The sequence below is a fragment of the Artibeus jamaicensis genome, unplaced genomic scaffold, assembly GCF_021234435.1.
Source record: "Artibeus jamaicensis isolate MK-2021 breed Jamaican fruit bat unplaced genomic scaffold, CSHL_Jam_final contig_1998, whole genome shotgun sequence".
NCBI classification, from domain to species: Eukaryota; Metazoa; Chordata; class Mammalia; order Chiroptera; family Phyllostomidae; genus Artibeus; species Artibeus jamaicensis.
Window position 1 is genome coordinate 1,865,120 of NW_026521407.1, and position 20,004 is coordinate 1,885,123.

Genomic DNA, 20,004 nt, shown 5'->3' on the forward strand with positions numbered 1-20,004 from the left:
GCTCCGAAGGACCCGAAGGTCACTTATATCGCCCAGAAAGAGATTTCATCTCAATATGGGGAGAGACTTCGAGAGGGGGCGGGTAGTGAGCATTAGGTAGTGAGTGTGCTGTTACTGGAAGTATTCAATCGCAGTTAGGAGTTTTGTGAAAAGGATTCCTATGCTGGTGCCTATGGGCCAGGGAGATTTTAATCAAGCTTTACTTTCCATGTTTATTTATGAACAGCATTGATTGATTGATTTTAATATCCAGGTATCAAATTAATCACAGAGATTATGCCTTCGTGACTACTCCAACGTCTCCTCCCCCTGGCCCTTTATTTATCTTTAGAGGGGAAGGGAAGGAGAGAGGGAGAGAAACATCAATGTATGGCTGCCTCTTGTGGGTCCCCTGCCAGGAACTGGCCTGCAACCCAGGCATGTGCCCTGACTGGGAATCGAACCGTAGTTGTTTGGTTCCCAGGCCCACGCTCAATCCACCGAACTACACCACCAGCCAGGGCCCATCCTGCTTTTAATAGGACACCTCCAGGGCAACTGATACCCTGGCCTCAACCTCTAAACCTACTACCTGTCACCCCCGCAATTGGATTCTTCAACAACCCTGGGCTGAGGCCTGTGTTGAACTGTATTTACTTTCCTTGAACACCAGTCTGGTGACCAGGGACATCCTGGATGAGTGGCCTACGGGCTGTGGAGAAAAGCCAGGCTGGGTGAATGTTTGCTGTGACTAAGTCAGGATAAGAGAACTATTATTTGTGCACCTTGGCATTGAAGTTACCGCTCCATAAACTGCTCCATCCCATTGTGTGGGCGTGTGCCTCAGCATCTCTGTTGTTGACCAGCCCCCCACGGGGCCCCCCTCTCAGTGTTGACTCCCCCGTAAGCCTCAGTGCAGGAAGACACAACAGCTAACCTTCCCGAAGCCCACAGGAGGGGGCACCGGTGTCCCTGCTCACCTTGTCCTGTTTGTGTTACTGGGAGCTGTGTACCCTCCCCCCAGCTGTGAGCCTGGTCTCAGCAGTTCCTTTCCTGTTCTCCGTCCAATACTCACTTTGCCAAACGGTAACAAAAACTCATCAGACGTGTGTGATGTAAATGTTCAATCTGGCCTGGTCTGCCCGGAACCCTGGGAAGGAGAGCAGGTAGGGGATTTAAGCAACTCCTCACTTCTCTCCTGGGAGGTGGGGCGTCCAGCAGGGGGAGCCCGCTGCCCGAGGTTGGCCCCTCCTGGGCAGTGCAGGCCAACTCCAGCGGGCCCCGCCTGCCTCCCCCTTCCCCCTTGGGTTGCGTCCCAGTGAAACTGTGGTCGATAACCCATAGCCTCTCCCTGGTTCCTGCACATATTTGCACTTTCGGTTCCTCCTCCAGCCTGGTGAAAACTTGCGGCTCCCTGGGCTCTGACGCTCTGGGCAGGCAGACCTCCCTTTGGCCTTTCATACCACCCACTAATACCCAGTTTAGGGGTGTATGTGGAGTCTCCCTCGATTTTCCTGCGGTCGTCACTTTGGGACCATGGAGCATGGTCCCATGCACGGGGCGGAGGGGTCTGCAGACCCTCTCCCCTGAGAGAGGATTGGCGGCATTAGGTCAGGGTAAGCCACAGGTGGGGTCCGCGGCCCAGAGCCCAGCCTCACCCCCCACCGTTGTGTCAGGGAAGCTCAGGATAGGCTAGAGCGGGAGGTCCCTGCCATCTGGGGTCTCCGCATGCTCAGCCTCCAAGCTGGCTGGCTTTCCCCCATGGTCCCAGTCTGTGAGCACCCTCAGGTGGAGCTCACCCCCTAGACCACAGGGTTTAGGCCTCTCTCACCCCACCTCCCCTCCAGCAGAAGGTGACCACACTCCTTCCTTTGTCCTGAGCCTCAGTTTCCCACCCACTACGCAGATGAAAATCGAGAGTGGAAGGGGTGGTGCGGTTCAGTGGTCACAGGCTCAGGCCAGGTCCGCCTTCAGTTCCAGCTCCTCCACTGCTGCCAGGACAGGACCTGGGGCGAGTGACTCAACCCCTCTGAGCCTCAGCTAACTCTGAAAACTGGGAGTAATTAATGACAGCCCCTGTCTGGGGGTGGGGTGGGGGATGAGAGGGTTAGATAACCCTGGGCAGTACTTGCCAGGGGGCGTGGCCCGTGTTAAACCCTCTCTAAAGGTCAGGTATTGCCACTGGGCAGGGCTGGAGTGTGGGGAAGTCTGCTCTTCCTCGGAGGCTCTGTGGACCAACTGAGGAGACCCTAGAAAGCTCCATGTGATGAGGAAGGATAAGGGAAGGGTCCTCCTTCCCTCCCTCCAGCTCCTGGTGGCCCTCACTCATCCTCACAGCTCCCTTGCCCTGAGTGAGGCCACCTAACAAAGGCCCCCTTGTACGGTCTGTTTGTTTTGCTAATACATTTCCTGAGAAAGCTCCTTGGGGTGGGGGCGGCCCAACGGCCTGCAGGGAGCTGGCCTGGGAGCTGCTGGACCACATTGTTCAGTCTAGTCGCCACCTGCATCTCTCTCTCTCCACGTTCCCACCATGAGCTCCAGAAAATTGCCCAATGTTTTCCCAGTTCCCAGCTTCTGGGGCTTGAGAAAAATCTAGACCCGACAGCAGAAGGAGCACACTCCTCTTCCTTAAATGGAAGCTGCGGCTACGACCCAGTTCCTTAACACAGGGAAGGGAACCAACGTTCACTGAGCCCCTGCTGCAGGGCTGCTTGGCCACTTCACTTCCGGCCACTCGCTGTGAAATCCCTGTCATTACAGCCCCCCTTCATAGAAGGCAAAACTGAGGCTCAGAGCTGTTGTTTTTGTTTTGTTTTGTTTCCCAAGTCACCCAACTACTAAGGGGTGGAACCGGAATTTGCATCTGATCCCAAACCAAACCAAACCAAACCATGGCAACCCTGGGTCAGTCACCAAAGATCTGCTCCATTCTCTTAGAGCCCCTGATGGCCGGTCTGTTGACCAGAGGAACTGACCGCTGAGGTGTCACAGGCTCCTTCCTCTGTTCTCTGTCCCCAGATGCTAAGGGTGCCTGGCGGTGAGATTAGTGTCCCAGTTTCTCCACTGACACCTGGGGACTGTTTCTGAAATTTGAAAGGAACAGTTTAAGCACCAAGTTCCAATGTACTTTCATGAAGGGAGATGAAGGCATGAGAAACAGTTAATGCAAAGCAGGAGTAAAAAGCATGTAAATAGGTTCTCTGCTTTTGCAGCATTGTTTATTACAAAGAGAGAAACGTACAATTGTTTTTCAAACAAAATTCAAGGCTTCAGGATTCATCTCCGGGGCCCATCCGTCTTAAACACAAGCAGGGAAGGAGGGGAAAGAGCAGGCCGCTTTCGGCTCCTACCAGGGCTTCCGCAACCCGTCCGCTAATTTGGGCCCATGGGGTCCCTAACCTGGCCTTCTGCAGCACGCCCAGGGCATGCCAGGGTCATCCTCCCCCTGCACCTCTAGAGGCAAAGTTTCGGCAAGTCCCCCACTTGCGTTAGGAGGTGAGCTCAAGTTCAGGAGACCTCTGGTTCCTGGAATCAACCTCCAATCATGGGAAACTCACTCTCAGAATCGGTCTAGGGAACAGTCGTGGGTAGAAAAAGCAGAGGGAACAGCTTTCTCTACACACCCTTGACCCTGTGCCCTGGGAGGAAGTGAAGTCAGACAGGCTCCCTCTCCCTGCCGCCTCCTTGGAGTTCCTTGGCCTCCTCCCTGCCGCCCAATATGCCTTCAAGGAAGACTGTCCTTCCCGGTGGAGCTTTTCATCCTTGAACTGGAGTGCCTTTGTATGTGGTGGGGGGACAGCAGGAGGACCCTGGGATCTCCAGGCTTTCCAGAGAGCTGGGGCACATAAATACAAACCTAAAACCACACATTTCCTGCCAGCAGGCACAACTGGCCCCACGGCTTCAGCCGTGGCCACAGGGGCCAGCGTGGCAAGCTCCTGTCGGTGCGCCTGAGAGCAGGGAGCAGGGAGGTACTAGCATCCTCCATGGCCCCCTTCACTGTCCCTTGTCCTCCCTGTCATCAAAGAGGTTGGGGTTCTCCGCCAGGGTGGCTCGAACTTTTTTCTTCTCCTTGAAGCGGCCAGAATTGGAGACCTTGACATGCTTGCCCTTTGTGCTTTTGTCCACAATCTTCTCCAGGCGCGCGTTAAAGTCACAGTTGGGGTCCCCGCCCTCGGGCCGAGGGGGCTCCGAGCTGCCCTCCGTCTGGGCGTAGGTGTCCGGGATCTCATACAGCACCTTGGGGGTGGATTTCTTTTTCCGGAGGAAGGTCAGCTTCCACCAACCAACTTCGGTCATGGCGCTCCCTGAGTGGAGGGTGGGCTTTCTGCAAGAGCAGAGTAGGGAGAGAAAGGGGTCAGTGGGGAGCAGGGTGGGAAGAGAAAGGGGTCAGTGGGGAGAAACAGGGGAGTGCCTTAGAGCAGCTCTGTCTAGACCCCTAACCACAGGCTATTTGAAGAGCCCAGGCCTAAAAGAGTTAAAGGAGGAGCAGAGTGAGCCTAGGATTCAGGTCAGTGACGCAGCGCATGTTTGGAGAGAATGAGCAGGGAGAGTCTGGGGAAGGGGCGGCCAAGTACATGTCAGTGGGAGAGCGGCCTGAGCCAGGTGGAGGTGACCGTGGGAAAAACCGCCCACCACTGCCACGAAGCTTCCAGCTTCCAGGTCCCCTGGGGCTGCAGGAAGGTGAAGGGCGGTCAAAGGCATCCAGGTCTTTGACATCCTTTGGTCAGTTGGACAGAAACACCCTGTGCGTTTTGCTTAGAATTCATTATGCAATTTAACAGGATCTGTGATGTTTGGAGTAATTTGGACTTCCCAGTGGTGACCGGCAATACTACGGAAGCTGCCGGGAGCGGGAAGACCTGGGGACCGTTCAGCTTCATGACCTCCACCCGCAGGTCACTTCTCTGGACCTCAGTGTCCTCAGCCGTTCTTTCCAGACTAATATTCAGCCGTGACATTGATGTCTGCCCACAGAAGCAGATAAGCCTTGCAAAGTACAACTTACAGTCATGGTAATAAGTTATTGAAGGGCGACTCCTTTCCTGCACCCGGCCTCCATGAGGACAGAAGCTTGAAGGGGAGCTGGACATTTGGAAGGAGATTTGGTGGGGCCAAGTGGTACCTGTGAGACGTGGTTGTCACAGGCTGGACTCCCCACACAGCTGCCCAACAGAGATGGGCCGTGGGGGCCGAAGGGGCTGACATCCAAGCCATGTAGCCAGGATGCGACTTCACCATTGAGGCTCCCCATTGCGAATCCCCACAGAGGTGGTGTCCGAGTGAGTGGAAGTCTGGGGAGGTAACATTGCCTGGATGTCACTGACAGGCGGGGTGTGTGAGGTGGAAGGAGACAGGAAACCAGAGGAACCAAGGTCAAGCCAAAGGCAGGCAGAGCGGTGAGAGACCCAGGCCCCTCCACAGGCGCACCGAGGGGTCTCAGGACTCCGGGCTGTGGCTGTGATGGGGGAGGAGGGGCAGTAGCCACAGTGCGCCAGAGAGCTGGATGGATGGTCAGCCGCCCAAGCGCGGGTAAATACACCGCCTCCCTTCAAAAACGGATGGTCTTAACTACCTTTCCTAAAAAGACCAGAAGGAATATGATACATGGTTAGTCGCGGTCTTCTTAATGTAGAGGCAATATGGGATGCTTTCTCCCCTCCCTGGTCCTGATCTCCAGAGTTTCCATCGTGAGTATGGAGTTTGTGTGTTTGTTTTTCTTTTAAGATTTTTATTTATTTATCTTTAGAGGGGAAGGGGAGGAGAGAGAGGGAGAGAAATATCAATGTATGGTTGCCTCTCGTGTGTCCCCTGCTGGGAACTGGCCTGCAACCCAGGCATGTGCCCTGACTGGGGTTTGAACCATGATCCTCTGGTTCCCAGGCCCCACGCTCAGTCCACTGAGCTACACCCAGTCAGGGCAAGCTTGTGTATTTTTAAAAGAGGAGCATATCAGACTCAGGAGAAATGAAGGCAGGTGCTGGCCTGGGCTTGGAACGAGCTGAGTGCCTCCACCCATCGGCCCCTCGCTGTTGTCCCCTGTCCCCTACACGCCCGTCTCCTAGCCCAGAACACACACCCAACCGACTCCTCCTCACCATTTTGTCCAGACAGCAGGCCCTGCACTGCCATCTCTGTCCCCCGTAGCTGAGCTCAAGTAGCGAAAGAACCCAGGGGAGCTCCCACTTCGAAGTGAGGGAAGGCCGAGAGCGGCCAGATGAATACTTTCAGGGCACCCCGGAGAGGTGAGTGCGCCCAGGGGACAGCCTGAGAGGTTTGCTTTGGCAGCCTGCCCGCCTGGGCTTAGCACAGCCTTGCACAGAACTCGGCGTTCCAGAATGGGTGTCTAGAAAGAGTTGTGAGGAGGGCAGGGAAGGAGGCACGGGCACTTGTTTAGCCTGTGGGTGCCCCGGTCGCCACCTGGTCTGCGGCACGTCCCACAAGCCCACCACTACCCACCCGGGGCTGCCAAGGAACCTGGGGAGTGGAGGATCCAGCTCCTGAGCCGGCGGTAATCGGCAGACCGTCCAGCTGCGTTGGAGAAGTGGCTTCTGCCTGTGCCAGTTAAAATATACCCGCTTTCCCTGGTAGTTCAGGTTGGCATGGACAGGGAGGGGCAGACCACAGGGAGCTTGTCGGGAAACCATGGAGTTGGAAATGGCCCTTGGACCCTGCCCTGGCCTCCACGGCACCAAGGCCTTGGTGCCCTTGTCTGCTGGCTTGAACTTGGTCTCTCTAGAATACTTTTTGCCAGACTTTGCTGTCTTTCTGTGTAGAACATTCCAGCACAAGTAAGCAGGTATTTGCCCGTTTAGGCAAGCCTGACCTATGGAAATCTGAATTTGCAAAATGGCTAAATTATTTGTTTTGCAGAATAATCCAGCCAACTATAAGATTCTTGTAAATAGTGAGTTGCTCAGAGAGAGTGTAAAATCTGCCTTAGTTTTCAAAAAAGAAAATGGAAGAAAGAAGTGATTTCCAAACTTCCCAGCTCCCCAAAGTAGCCAAGAACAGGGTGCTCACAGCCACACGCCCGCCCCTGCCTAATCACAGGAGGCTGGAAGAGCTGGGGGCGGGGGCAGAGGTGGGGTGGAACTCGGGATCTTGAGCAGATCCCGTAATTGGTGACACGTGGTCCGCAGTCTACTCCTCCAGGGCCCTGAGCTGGCCAGGCTGAGGGCTCAGCCCTTGCCCTGGGGCCCTGCAATTCCTGGAGCGATAGAAATCTGCCTCCGAGGAGGCCCGCTACACCTCCGCTGTTTGCGCAGCTTGGGAGCCCTGCCTCATGGGGCCTCACAGGACAGTCCACCGCCACTTGCCTAGGACGGCCAGCACAGTGGCCCGCATGTGGGCACCCCTGGACAGGCCCCATCTTCCCCGCTGTGTTCTTCGAGCTGCTCTGAGGGTCTTGCCCAGACTGAAGAGAGCTCCTTCTTAGCTGATCCAAGTTAACCACTGACTGGGGCAAGGTGGAGGGGTAGAGGGGATTGACGGAACAAGTCAGCTTCTCTGTTGCAAGACAAAACCCAGAACCCCTAGCCCTCAGTCCTCTGCAGGGCCCCTGTGAACGTTCTCCACTCTGGGTAAGACTGGGGTAGCCTCTGCAGGAACAGGGAGAGGTTCCCAGAAGCCAGAAACGTCCTCTAGGCTGGAGGGCAGGAGCTGGTAGGTTCCAGTTCAGCAAGAGTTAATGGGATTGCTCTGGAGTGAAACTTTCCCAGAAGGAGCTCTGCGGAGGCCTGGATTAACTCCAAGAGGCCAATGGGATGAGTTCTGAATTCTGCCTGCTCACCTAGGGAGAGGTGGGAGCTGGCATGCCTGGGTTCTCCTTCCCACCCGGGCTCAGCAGCTGTGGAGAACGGGGTGCCCTGACTGTACCTCGGTTTCCCCACCCACCCACCCTCTCTGCCTGTACCTGTGATCCTGACTGCTGCAGGCTGGAGGTGAGACCTTCCCTAGAGAAGGAGCTGAGCGCAGGTGCTTCCCGGAGGGGAGCCTGGGGGAACTGGGGGTGCCGCCAGGGTGCCGCGCCAGGCGAGGCTCAGTCCAGGCGAGCTGGGTAGGAGCAGCTGTGCAGCAGGTGCAGGAGAAACAGGTGGAGGAGCGGGTACCTGCTCACTGCGCCTCCAGGAGTCAAGGTGAACCTGAAACCCAGCCCCTCCCGGCTAAGTAAACAGAAGCAGAGGCCGGCTTGGGCTGATGAATATTCATTACCCCAGTAATCCAATCCCAGTGCCCCTGCACCCACCCAGAAGCCAGGGTCCTCTAGGGACCGCCTTGTGTGGAGCAGGAAATCCCAAGGGGAAGGCTGAGGTTGGGGAAGAGGGGAGCCTCTCTCCTCAGTTTCCCCACTCTTGGGGTTCCCGGTTGCTGGCCAACTGTAGCCAAGTTCACCTCCACCTGTTTCATGCCCCAAGGATGTTCAGACCCCTTTCTATCACAAAAGAGGCTGGACTTTGCCCTGGGCACAACTGGGAAGGGGTTAAGGCCCGCTGCTCCGGCTGTTGGCAGAGGACAGGGTGCACCCAGCTCCTTTGAACTCCGGAGTCGAAACCAGTCCCTGGTTAAACTGGTTAGCAGACCGGTTCCCTGGCGGTCCGCTCCGCCCCAAGTTCAGTGCTCCTCAGGTGGGCGCTGGCTGGGGGGCTGTGCATCCCACCTGACGCAAAGGTCCCCTCCTCAAGATCTCCCTGGGCTAGGGTGGGAAGGGGACCCTGGCCCCGCCTGGGGGCAGACTCTCTGACTCACCACAAGCTGGAACATCCTCATCCCCACCTCCCTTGCTGAGAGGTGGGCTTCCAGGTCCTTAAAATCATATGCAAAGTCCCATGTGTGTGGGCAGAGGGGCGTTTATTTTTCTGTATGCGAGATCATACTTTTATTTGCCTCTCAAAGAGACCTCTGATGGCCTCCCCACCCCCAAATATCCAATATTCATTCAGCTTCCCCCAAATATCCAGCTATCCTGTGGACAGACTATACTGGATATCATAAAGCGAGCAAAAGCTGGAGCAAGATCTCAGGGAAGGAGGTGGGGAGGGGTCCTGGTGAGGTGGGCAGAGAAGGCAAGGCAAGAAGACAGAGCGTGCACATGGCGGCGGGGTTGGGGGGTGCCCTCATTGGCCCCTCACTGATCTGCGGCCACACCTCCTCTTGCAAAACTCCATCAGCCAGGGCTGGTGCGGCCAGCCCACAGCCCCTGCTGCTCTTACAGAGGGTGTGCGGGTTGGAGAAGGTTATTCATAGCCACCTTTAGGTGGCCTGTTTGTGTTTGCATTTTCCGTCCCTTCAGACAGATGGGCATCACTGGAGAGCGGGAAACGGCTGCATGTTGAATGTCCCTGCGGCTTCCTGTCCCAGTGCTGGCCAGCTTAGATGGACCCTCAGTCCACCTGCCCAGCCACCTTCCTCCATGGACTGAGCAAGTACGTGCTAGGTCCCCAGGGCAGCACTAGGCAGAGAAAAAGCACAGTTCTCCCTTCCCTTGTCTCTCCCGCCAAGTTATATTTTTAATCCTAACTAACCCACTCTTGGACCTGCCACTCACTGTCTCCAGCCCTGCTTCTCCCCGGTTCTGCTTCTCAAGGCCTTGTGAATTTATCCCCCATCCTAAACAGGTGCCCCTAAGCCTCAGAGGGACAGTCCTTCAAAGGCACCGAATGGCCCACAGCGGTACCCTCCCAGCCTGGCCCTCCTAGGATGGAGCTTCTGCAGCCTCCCCGCCCAAGCTTCCCTGAAGGTGTACACTAGGCCCTTTCTCTGCCTACCTTCCTGGGCGCAGAGGCTACCTAGCAGGGTGGGGTCAGGAATGCATGCTGTGCTCTTGGCCAGGAATGGCCTCCCCACCCGCTGTGTAAACCAAGACGAACTCCTATTCATCCCTCAATACCCAAATGAACTATTTGTGTCTGAAGTTTCTCGTTCCTACAGAGCTTGCTCTTACACTTCCATTTTACATGATATACACCAGGATCAATTACACACACACACACATACACGTATGTAGTATTATAATGATCCATTCATGTGGTTACCTCCCGTATAGAGTTTTAGGTCACTGATACAGGCCTGACATATCATATAAATGCAAGTTTTACAACCCAAATGAGAAACAGAAGCAGTCTTTACCCCAAGAAATTCGTAAAGCAGCCAAATGCTTCTGTCCCACTCTCCCTGGAACAGGTGGGTGTGAGGGAAACCCCAGCTGGTTCTGTTCTCGTGGCTTCAGCTGCGGCAGGCTTGTTGTTGCATTGTCTCCCCAGGATTTATGTGAATTGAAGACATTGTTTCTGCCAAGTCCCTTGCCTCTATGAGAAGAGTGCACAGTTGTCCCAGGAAGATGCCCACAGTTCTCTAGATCCGCCACTTCTCTGGAAAGCCTGGTCTGTTTGGGAGTGGACATCCAGCCTGGAAGACGCCGGAAGACGCTAAAACCTCATCCGTTGGGAAGAGACCAGACAGACTGAGGGACTCTAACCAGGGGCCAGGATGCCATTTTTTTTCTTTTTTTTTTAAGTCCTCAACCAGAAGATAAGTTCATTGCTTTTAGAGAGAGAAGAAAGGGAGAGAGAAACATCCACGGGCTGTCTCCTGTACACGCCCCGACTGGGGACGGAACCTGCAACCTAGGTGTGTGCCCTGACCAGGGATCGAAAACCCACCACCTTTTTAGTGTATGGAAAGGTGCTCCAACCAACTGAGGCACAGGCCAGGGCGCCATTTCCATCATTACAGGGAGGGGCTCATGTTGAAAGCTCTCATTTCCCCTCAACTCTAAAACCCAGGTCTCTCTGACTCCTGGGACCCACAGGGGCAGAATCTTCTTCTCTCAGCCGACACTGGAGCAGCCCCAGTGAGAGCCGCAGGGGCCCGGATTCCAGGGCCAGGTCCCCGGCCCACCCTCCTGGGCGCAACAAGCCTAGGAAGTGAGGCCCAGTCCCTGGTCTTTGCAAGATTTGTTGCTGGGAGGAGCGGCGTTGGGAGGGAGCTGGAGATAAGGTCGTAACCACGAATACTCCTGTACCAGATGACTCCTACACACAAACTGCTTTATTGCTGTGTAAAGTCTCACCTTTCAACGCCCCTTCCTAAAACTAGGTTCGAGTGTGATATCCCACGCACACACCCATGTGCACGTTTTCAGCCATGCATCCTTGGCTTTCATCCTTGGGTAGGACAAGGGAAATACACTAAGGGAGTTCCAAGGACCTTGCCGGCCTGTTGGGGTACGGAGCCCTTGTCTTTCTGTCCTCTTTGTGCGGATCCCATCTGGCCTGACAGACAGATGGTTCCTACTGTGCCAACCTTGGCCCAGGGAGGGGACCCTGGCTCCAGGGTTGTTTCTTTCCCAAAGCAGGGAGGACAGAGTAGCTGCCACTCTCCTCAGCGCTGCTCCTTCTCTGCCAGGACACTGGAGATCTTGGGGGTGCCCCACCCGGCCCAGGTGACAGGTGGGGCAAGACCAAAAATTGGTCTCTGGGGGCCACACCAGGTGCAGCTGAGAGGCGGGCAGGGGCAGGCAGAAGCTGCATTCTGATCTGAGGTGGGTGGTGGGGTTAGCTTTGGAGGGGGCTTTCCCCTTGTTTTTTGTGGAAAGGCTCCCCTTCCGGAAGGGGGCACAGTGGGAAAGCAGAGGGATGGGCGGGCAACATTCACGAGGACTGTTCCCAATGCTCTGCCTGTGCGAACTCTTTTTAAAAAAGATTTTATTTATATATATATATATTTTTAGAGAAGGGAAGAGAGAGAGAAAGAGGACAGAAACAGTGATGTGCGAGAGATACATCGATCGATTGGTTGCCTCTCGCACACCCCCAGCTGGGGACCTGGCTCTCAACCAAGGCACGTGCCCCCCCCTCCCTGCCACGGAATCAAACCAGCGACCTTTCAGTTCACAGGCCAGAACTCAATCCACTGAGCCACACCAGCCAGGGCTAAATTTTATTTTTTTAATGTTTTTTTTAAATTTTTATTTTTAAATTATATTTCATTGATTATGCTATTAGAGTTGTCCTGATTTTTTTCCCCTTTGCTCCCCCTCCACCCAGCACCCCCCACTCCCTCAGACAATCCCCCCACCATTGTTCATGTTCATGGGTCACGTATATACGTTCCTTGGCTACTCCATTTCCTATACTGTACCTTATATCCCCAGGGCTATTCTGTAACTACCTGTTTGTACTGCTTAATAATTCCCTCCCCCTTCACCCATTCCCCCATAACCCGCTCCCATCTGGCAACCACCAAAACACTCTCTGTATCCATGATTCTGTCTCTGTTCTTGTTTGCTTAGTTTGTTTTTTAGATTCAATTGTGGATAGACATGTATTTTTGCCATTTTATTGTTCATAGTTTTGATCTTTTTCTTAAATAAGTCCCTTTAACATTTCATATAATAATGGTTTGATGAGTATGAACCCCTTTAGTTTTTTCTTTTCTGGGAAGCTCTTTATCTGCCCTTGGATTCAAAATGATAGTTTTGCTTGGTAGAGCAATATTGGCTGTAGTCCTTGCTTTTCATGACTTGGAATATTTCTTGCCAGTCCCTTCTAACCTGCAAAGTTTCTTTTGAGAACTCAGCTGATAGTCTTCTGGGAACTCCCCTGTAGGTAATGAACTGCTTTTCTCTTGCTGCTTTTAAGATTCTTTCTTTATCTTTAACCTTTGGCATTTTAATTATGATGTGTCTTGGAGTGGGCCTCTCTGCATCCATCTTGTTTCGGACTCTCTGTGCCTCCTGGACTTGTATGTCTATTTCTTTCACCAAATTAGGAAAGTTTTCTTTATATATATACATTTTTTATTTATATTTATATTTATATTTGTATTTATATATTTTATTGATTATGCCATTACAGTTGTCCTATTTCCCCTCTTCATTCCCCTCCACCCTGCACACCCCTCCCCCACCATTCCCCCCTTCATTTATGTCCATATGTCTCAAGTTCTTTAGATTCTATATTTCCCATACTATTCTTGCCCTCCCCCCTATCTATTTTCTGCCTACCATCTATGCTATTTATTCTCTGTACCTTCTCCCCCCTCTCCTCCTCCCACTCCCCTGTTGCTAACCCTCCATGTGATCTTCATTTCTATGGTTCCGCTCCTGATCTAGCTGTACTCTTAGTTTGCTTTTGTTTTAGGTGTGGTTATTAATAACTGTGAGTTTGCTGTCCTCTCACCATTCATATTTTTTATCTTCTTTTTCTTAGATAAGTCCCTTTAACATTTCATATAATAAGGGCTTGGTGATGATGAACGCCTTGAATTTGACCTTATCTGAGAAGCACTTTATCTGCCCTTCCATTCTAAATGAAAGCTTTGCTGGATAGAGCAATCTTGGATGTAGGTCTTTGGATTTCATGACTTGAAATACTTCTTTCCAGCCCCTTCTTGCCTGTAAGGTCTCTTTTGAGAAATTAGTTGACAGTCTGATGGGGACTCCTTTGTAGGTCACTGTCTCCTTATCTCTTGCTGTTTCTAGGATTCTCTCCTTCATTTTAATCTTGGCTAATGTAATGATGATGTGCCTCAGTGTGTTCCTCCTTGAGTCCAACTTCTTTGGGAATCTCTGAGCTTCCTGGACTTCATGGAAATCTATTTCCGTTGCCAGATTGGGGAAGTTCTCCTTTATTATTTGTTCAAATAAGTTTTCCACTTGTTGCTGTTCTTTTCCCCTTCTGGTACCCCTATAATTTGGATGTTGGAACGTTTAAAGATGTCCTGGAGGTTCCTAAGCCTCTCCTCACTTTTTTAAATTCTTATTTCTTCATTCTTTTTAAAAAATATTTTATTTATTTATTTTTAGAGAGAGGGGAAGGAAAGGAGAAAGAGTGGGATAGAAACATCAATGTGTGGTTGCTTCTCATGTGTTCCCTACTGGGGACCTGGCCTGCAATGCAGGCATGTGCCCCGACTGGGAATCGAACCAGCGACCCTTTGCTTCAGAGCCCGTGCTCAATCCACTGAGCTACACCAGCCAGGGCTCTTCATTCTTTTCTGATTGGATGTTCTTTCTTCCTTCTGGTTCACTCCGTTGATTTGAGTCCCAATTTACTTCCCATCACTATTGGTTCCCTGTACCTTTTCCTTTATTTCACTTAGCACAGCCTTCGTTTTTTCATCTAATTTGTGTCCAAATGCAACCAATTCTGTGAGCATTCTGATCACCAGTGTTTTGAACTGTGTATCTGATAGATCAGCTACCTCTTTGTTGCCTAGTTGCATTTTTTCTGGAGCTTTGATCTGTTCTTTCATTTGGGCTTTTTTTTTTTTTTGTCTTGATGCACCTGTTACTTAGTGGGGGGTGGATCCTTAGGTGTTCACCAGGGTGGGGCAACCCAGTTGCTGGGTTGTGATTCTGTATGTGGGGGCAGGGTCTGAGAGGGAACAAGGGCTCTTGTTCCCCTCTCTGCCAGATTTCACTCACTTCCTTCACTTCCCCCAAGCAAACTGGGCCCTTCTGGTGCTGATTCCTGGGTGGGTGGGCTTGTGTTTGTTCTAGGATCCTGTGGGTCTCTCCTATGAACTCTCCTGTGAGGCTGGGAGTCTCTCCCAGCACTTCAACCCCCACAGGTGTTTCCAAATGGTGTTTTGAGGCTTTATTTTCCAGCACTGGGATCCTGGGTTGTGTGGTCTGTCTTGCTCCCCACTTTTGCCTGGTTTATCTGTGTGTGAATGTGGGACTGCCTGGTCCACCAGCCGCCTTGTGCACCGCGCCCCTCCATAGTCCACCACCTCGCTGGGTCCACCTGCTGTCGCCTTGCGCACCCAGGTCCACCAGCTGCTGCTTTGTCACGAGTCCTCTCCACCCAGCTGCCCATCTCCATCCCTCCTATGGGTCTGGAGGAATGTGTCCACTTTAACTCCTTGGTTGTGGGACTTCCATACAGTTAAATTTTCTGTCAGTTCTGGTTGTTTTTTGTTTTTAAAATTGTCGTCCTTCTTTTGGTTGTGTGAGGAGGTACAGTGTGTCTCCCTACACCTCCATCTTGGCCGGAAGTTGAGAAGTTTTCTTTTAGTATCTTTTAAAATTGTTGTTCAAGTACAGTTTTCTGTCTTTTACTCCCATCCCAGCCCACCCACCCAGCCCTCCCCACTCCCTATCTTTTAGTATTTTCTCAAATAGATTTCCAAATTCTTGCTCTTTCTCTTCTCCTTCTGGAACCCCTATGATGCCGATGTCGGTATATTTGAAGTTGTCCCAGAGGCTGCTTATACTATCCTCATATTTTTGGCTTACTTTTTCTTCTTGTTCTGGTTGGTTGTTTTTTACTTCCTTATGTTCCAAATCATTGATTTGATTCTCAGCTTCATCCACTCTAATGTTTTTTTTCTGTAAAATGTTCTTTATTTCAATTACTGTGTCCTTCATTTCTAACTGGATCTTTCCTTGAGCATCTTTATAACCAGTGTTTTGAACTCTGCACCTGATAGACTGTTTATCTTCATTTACTTTAGCTCTATTTTCTGGAGTTTTTATCTGCCTTTTCACTTGGGCGCGTTTTTTTGTCTCCTTGTTTTGGCAGCCTCTTCATGTTTGTTTCTATGTATCAGGTAGAGCTGCTTTGATTCTGTGTGTTGATAGTGTGGCCTAATGTAGTAGGTGTCCTATAGGGACCAGTGGCACAGCCTCCCCTATCACTCAAGCTGGGAACTCAAGGTGTGCCCTTTGTGTGGGCTGAGTACACCTTCCTCATGTAGTTGAGCCTTGATTGCTGTTGGAAGATCAATGGGAGGGATTTACCCAGGCCAGTCAGCTGCAAAGATTGGCTGTGACCACTTACCTTCACCCTCTGCCCCCGTGGAGGGTGAGCTGTGCAGGGGCAGGGTGGTGGTGCTCCAACATGATCTGTAGCTGTCCACTGTGTGTGCTAGCCCTGTGGTTTCCAAGGTGGCACAGGCCAAGGTCAGTCCCCATCGGTGTTTTGCTCGGGGCCACCCTGCCTGAGTTATAAAGCAATCTGAGATGGCTGCTATCGGTGCCGGGCTTGGAGATTCCCAGGGGAAGCCAAGCTACAAATCTAGGCTGGCTGCTGCTAGTGCTGGGCCTGGGGCTCACTGAGGCCAGATGTTGCTTGTTTGATAAGATTTAGGAAGTTTAGTTTAGTGAAGCATGAGCCAAGACACAGCCATTCATATGGAAAAGCACCTTAGGTAGGCCCATAAGTTGGGTGGGGCAGGGTCTCTAGGGATCTCCAGGGTGGGTCAAACAGTGTTAGCCAGGTTGATGGAACCTCAGATATGGCACCAGCTTGCCAGCTCTGTGGCTCACTGGTTCTGTGTGTGGAGGATTTAGAAAAGGGACAGTGGCCTCTGCTCACCTTGATGCCAGACACTTCAGTTTCTCCCAGTGCACTGGTGCCTTTCAAGCTGCTACCCCAGTGCTGGAGCTCTCCTCTGAGTGAGGAGTCTGAGTAGGTGAGTCCGTGCATGGGTTCTTTAAGAGAAATGGCTTGGGGGTCCAGAAGTTTCTTCCACCAATTCAATCCCTGCTGGTTTTTGCAGCCCAAAGTTGTGGGGACTTATCTTCCTGGCACCGGAACCCTGGGCTGGGTGGTCTGGTGTGGAGCTGGGATTCCTCACTCCTGAGATATCCCTTACAAATTTCTATCCATGACACACAGGTGTGGGACCAGCCTGTTCCATGTCTGTGCCCCTACTACCAGTATGGATGAATGTGGTTTCTTGAATTCTGTGATTGTCAGACTTCCATTCAACTTGATTTCTGACAGTTCCAAGTGATGGCTGTTCTACATTTTAGCTGTAATTTTGATCTGGGTTGTGTGAAGAGGCAAGCCGTGTCTGTCTACACCGCCATCTTGACTGGAAGTCCTACAGGATTAAATTTCAACCCTTTGTCATGGGCTTGAACGTCCTTTGTGATCTTCTCTGGCCAGTCTCTTCAACCAAATATCTTTCCACTCTCCCCATAAACATGCCTTGCTCCCATGATAAACTTCTGGAAGAGCCACACTCTCTTTTACCTTGTACTTTATTCATGAGATCCCCTCTTCCTAGAATGACACCTGCCACTTCTGTTCCTCTCCTCTCTTCTCTCTCTTCTGCCACAATTCATCCCCTGCAAGACTCAGCCCCCATGGTACTTCTCCTGTGCCAGCCTGTGCTTAATTTTGGAAGCCAACGGGCCCTGATACCCTCACTCTGATTTCCTCCCTCTGGTTCCAAGTGGTTCAGGGTGGATTGACTGCAAGCCCTGAGCTTTAGAGAGAGGGATAAGGAAAAGAGCTGGGGAACACAAACCCCTTCCCCCAGATCAAGTGATCCTGGTCCCCACTCATCACTAACTGCTTTCATGCTCATGCTACACCTTCTCTTATCACTTCCTTTACAAGCATTCATTAAGCACCTCACATTCAAGGTCAGGTGTCAGGCCAGGCGCCAAGGTTACAGAGGTAAAAAGCCTGTCCTCCCTGCCCACAAGGTGCTTGCGTACTAGCTGGGGAGACAAATGGAAAAACATTACACAGAGATCATACAGCAAACAGCAAGAGGCCCAGATAAAGGTGCTGAGTTTCCAGCCCAGCGGGCAGATATCTCACACACACACACACACACACACACACACACACACACAGTCAGTCTGGCTGTGAGCAAACACACAGAAAACATGGAGCATAAAGTAATACATGGCATATTAAAAAATGGATTACTTGAATTTCAAGGGCAAGCCCTCTTTTTATAGATATGGCAGGAAGATGAGTAATGGGAGTTCTTGCCCAGGATGGGGTGTGGTAAGAAAGAACTTTAGAGCCCTGACTGGTGTGGCTGAATGCCGGCTGCACCCTGATAGTTGGTTGAACGTTGTCCCGCAAAGCAAAAGATCACCATTCCAGTTGCTGGTTGGGTGCAAGCAAGAGGCAGCTCATCGACGTTTCTCTCACACATGGATATTTCTTTCCCTCTCTTTCTCCCTCCTTCCCCTCTCTCTAAAAATAAATAAGTAAAATCTGTTTTAAAAAATAAAAAGAAAGAACTTTGGAAAGGGGCAGGGACAGAGGGTGGGGGTTCTGACCGCTGGGCACAACAGCTGGACAGAAAGTGGAAGCCAGGCTGAAGGGGAGAGAGAAAGAAAGGCCGGGGCTGTGGAGGCCGAGCTGTGGGAGGGGGCGGGCAGCGCTGCAGGAGAAGCCACCTCCTAGAGGACAAGAATGCAGGCTGGGCAGCCCGACAGGCCTGGGGTTGAATCCCAGCCCCACCAGCTGTATGATCTTGGACAAGTTTTTTAACTATTATTATTTTTTTTTAAGAGGAAGAGGGGAAGAAGGATGGGGGAGGGAGGGAAAGAGAGAGACAGAAGCACCAGTTTGTTGTTTCACTTAGTTATGCAGTCATTGGCTGCTTCTTGTACATACCCTGTCCGGGGACTGAACCTGCACTGTTGGTGTATTGGGAATGATGCTCTAACCAACTAAGTTACCTGGTCAGGGCAGTTCCCTTGTCTCTAAAATGTGACTAATAATAGTAGCATGTATTATAAGATTGTTGGATCAAATTAGATAAGACTTGTAAAACGTTTAGTTCTGGCCTGGGGCACCTGGTTATCACTTAATAAGCAAACTGACGACAACAACAACAAGGAGGAGGAAGGTGGCCTGTTTGCACAGCACCCTGAGGGTGTGTGCTCTCCCGTCCAAAGCCGGCACAGGCTTACTATGTCCTCCCCACCTCCCTGCCTGTGCTCCTCTCCCCCAGACAGCATCCCACCTGCCAAATCAGCAGAGAAGGGAGAGGTTCACAGTCAGAGGCATCTCCCTCCTTCCTCTGCCACTTTCCAGATCCTGGAGTCCCCTGGAGGCCAGACCACTTAGTGCTCATCTGCCCGTAGGCCCTGAGGTTTTCTATGGCCTCGGAAAAGGACAAACAGTACAGAATGTTGCCCAAAGCCCACACTCCTCTAGGGCAGCCACCCCGAGGCCAGCAGCTAGGTAGGAAGGTAGGACTGTCCTCAAACATCCTTCTGTTTCACATGAGTCACTCATGGGAGCTGAGGGCAAGATGAAGTGCCAGTGGTCTGCATTTCCTCCAAGTCCCCAGGGCTGGGCCTTCCAGACTCATCACACCCTGCTCTGCCTCACCTGCTGCTTCTAGGAGACATCCACCCTGAGGGTGGAGCAGGGCCAGGCTTCCTGGGGTGTCCCAGGGAGCCACAAACACACAGTGGAAGCCCAGTAAGTATTTGTTTAATCAAGGGGGAGCCCTAGCAATTCCTACGGCCTGAGTCAGGACTCTGAGACGAGAGCCAAATTCCCATGAGAGAGCCCTGAAGAGGCCCTCAGTTCTGCTCTATGAGCCATTTTCAGGAGAGTTTTTCAACTTAGGATATCATAATGATTAAGGTTACACGCATGCAGAGTTTACAACTGTTCAATATAGTTTCTGCATGAGAAACTATATTAAAACGTGCTATAAACTGTAAAGAGTTATATACCCCTAGATTGTTTATTTATTTAAGTGTATAAACAGAAATACCTTGAGACAGTCAGGATGGGTGCTATCTCCGTGTTGAGGAAACTGGCTGGCAGACAGGTTATGGAAATGGTCCAAGATCTCACTGGGCAGGAATCTAGATCTTCTCACTGTTGTATCACACCACACAGTTTAATAAAACATTTATGGAGCCCCAAGTGCCACGCTGGCACAGCAGTGGGGGTCATTCAGAAAGAACCAGGCAGAACCCCCTGGAAGAGCTATGGATCTGGAAGGGGAGGACCGAAAAATGGCACACTCAGCTCTGTGAGATGCCAGGAGTCTCTCCTCACTCCACCTGCTCCTTGCTGAACCTCATACCCTCCCTCAACTTCAGCCACTGCCAGGACCAGAGCAGTCAGCCTGTGCCTCTCCAAAGCTGTCTCCCCAGCCCCACACTCCTCTGAACTCTAGAGCTACAGACCCTAGTGCCTCCTGCACACTCCCTACTGTCTCTCAGCACCACCCCTACAAGCTCAAAGCTGAGATCCCCTCTTCCCCAACACTCGCTCAGCACCCTGCATCCCTGTCTTAGGT

At 51.9% G+C, this 20,004-nt stretch overlaps 1 protein-coding gene across 4 annotated transcripts; it reads right to left on the bottom strand.

Moving 5' to 3' along the window:
* Positions 1–3,167: 3,167 nt before the first annotated feature.
* Positions 3,168–8,150, bottom strand: PRR15L (proline rich 15 like). 4 transcript variants are annotated; one of them, XM_053673148.1, is made up of 2 exons: positions 6,457–7,804; positions 3,168–4,306 (listed from the first exon to the last, which is right to left on the bottom strand). In XM_053673148.1, the coding sequence occupies exons 1-2, from the start codon at positions 6,624–6,626 to the stop codon at positions 3,976–3,978; spliced, it is 501 nt and encodes a 166-aa protein (XP_053529123.1). In that variant the 5' UTR covers positions 6,627–7,804; the 3' UTR covers positions 3,168–3,975. The 4 variants fall into 4 exon arrangements, with proteins under 4 accessions (XP_053529123.1, XP_053529125.1, XP_037005902.2 ...); XM_053673150.1 differs by lacking the exon at positions 6,457–7,804 and adding an exon at positions 5,105–6,021; XM_037150007.2 differs by lacking the exon at positions 6,457–7,804 and adding an exon at positions 7,895–8,150 and having other exon boundaries at positions 3,169–4,306.
* Between the last annotated feature and the right edge of the window lie 11,854 nt (positions 8,151–20,004).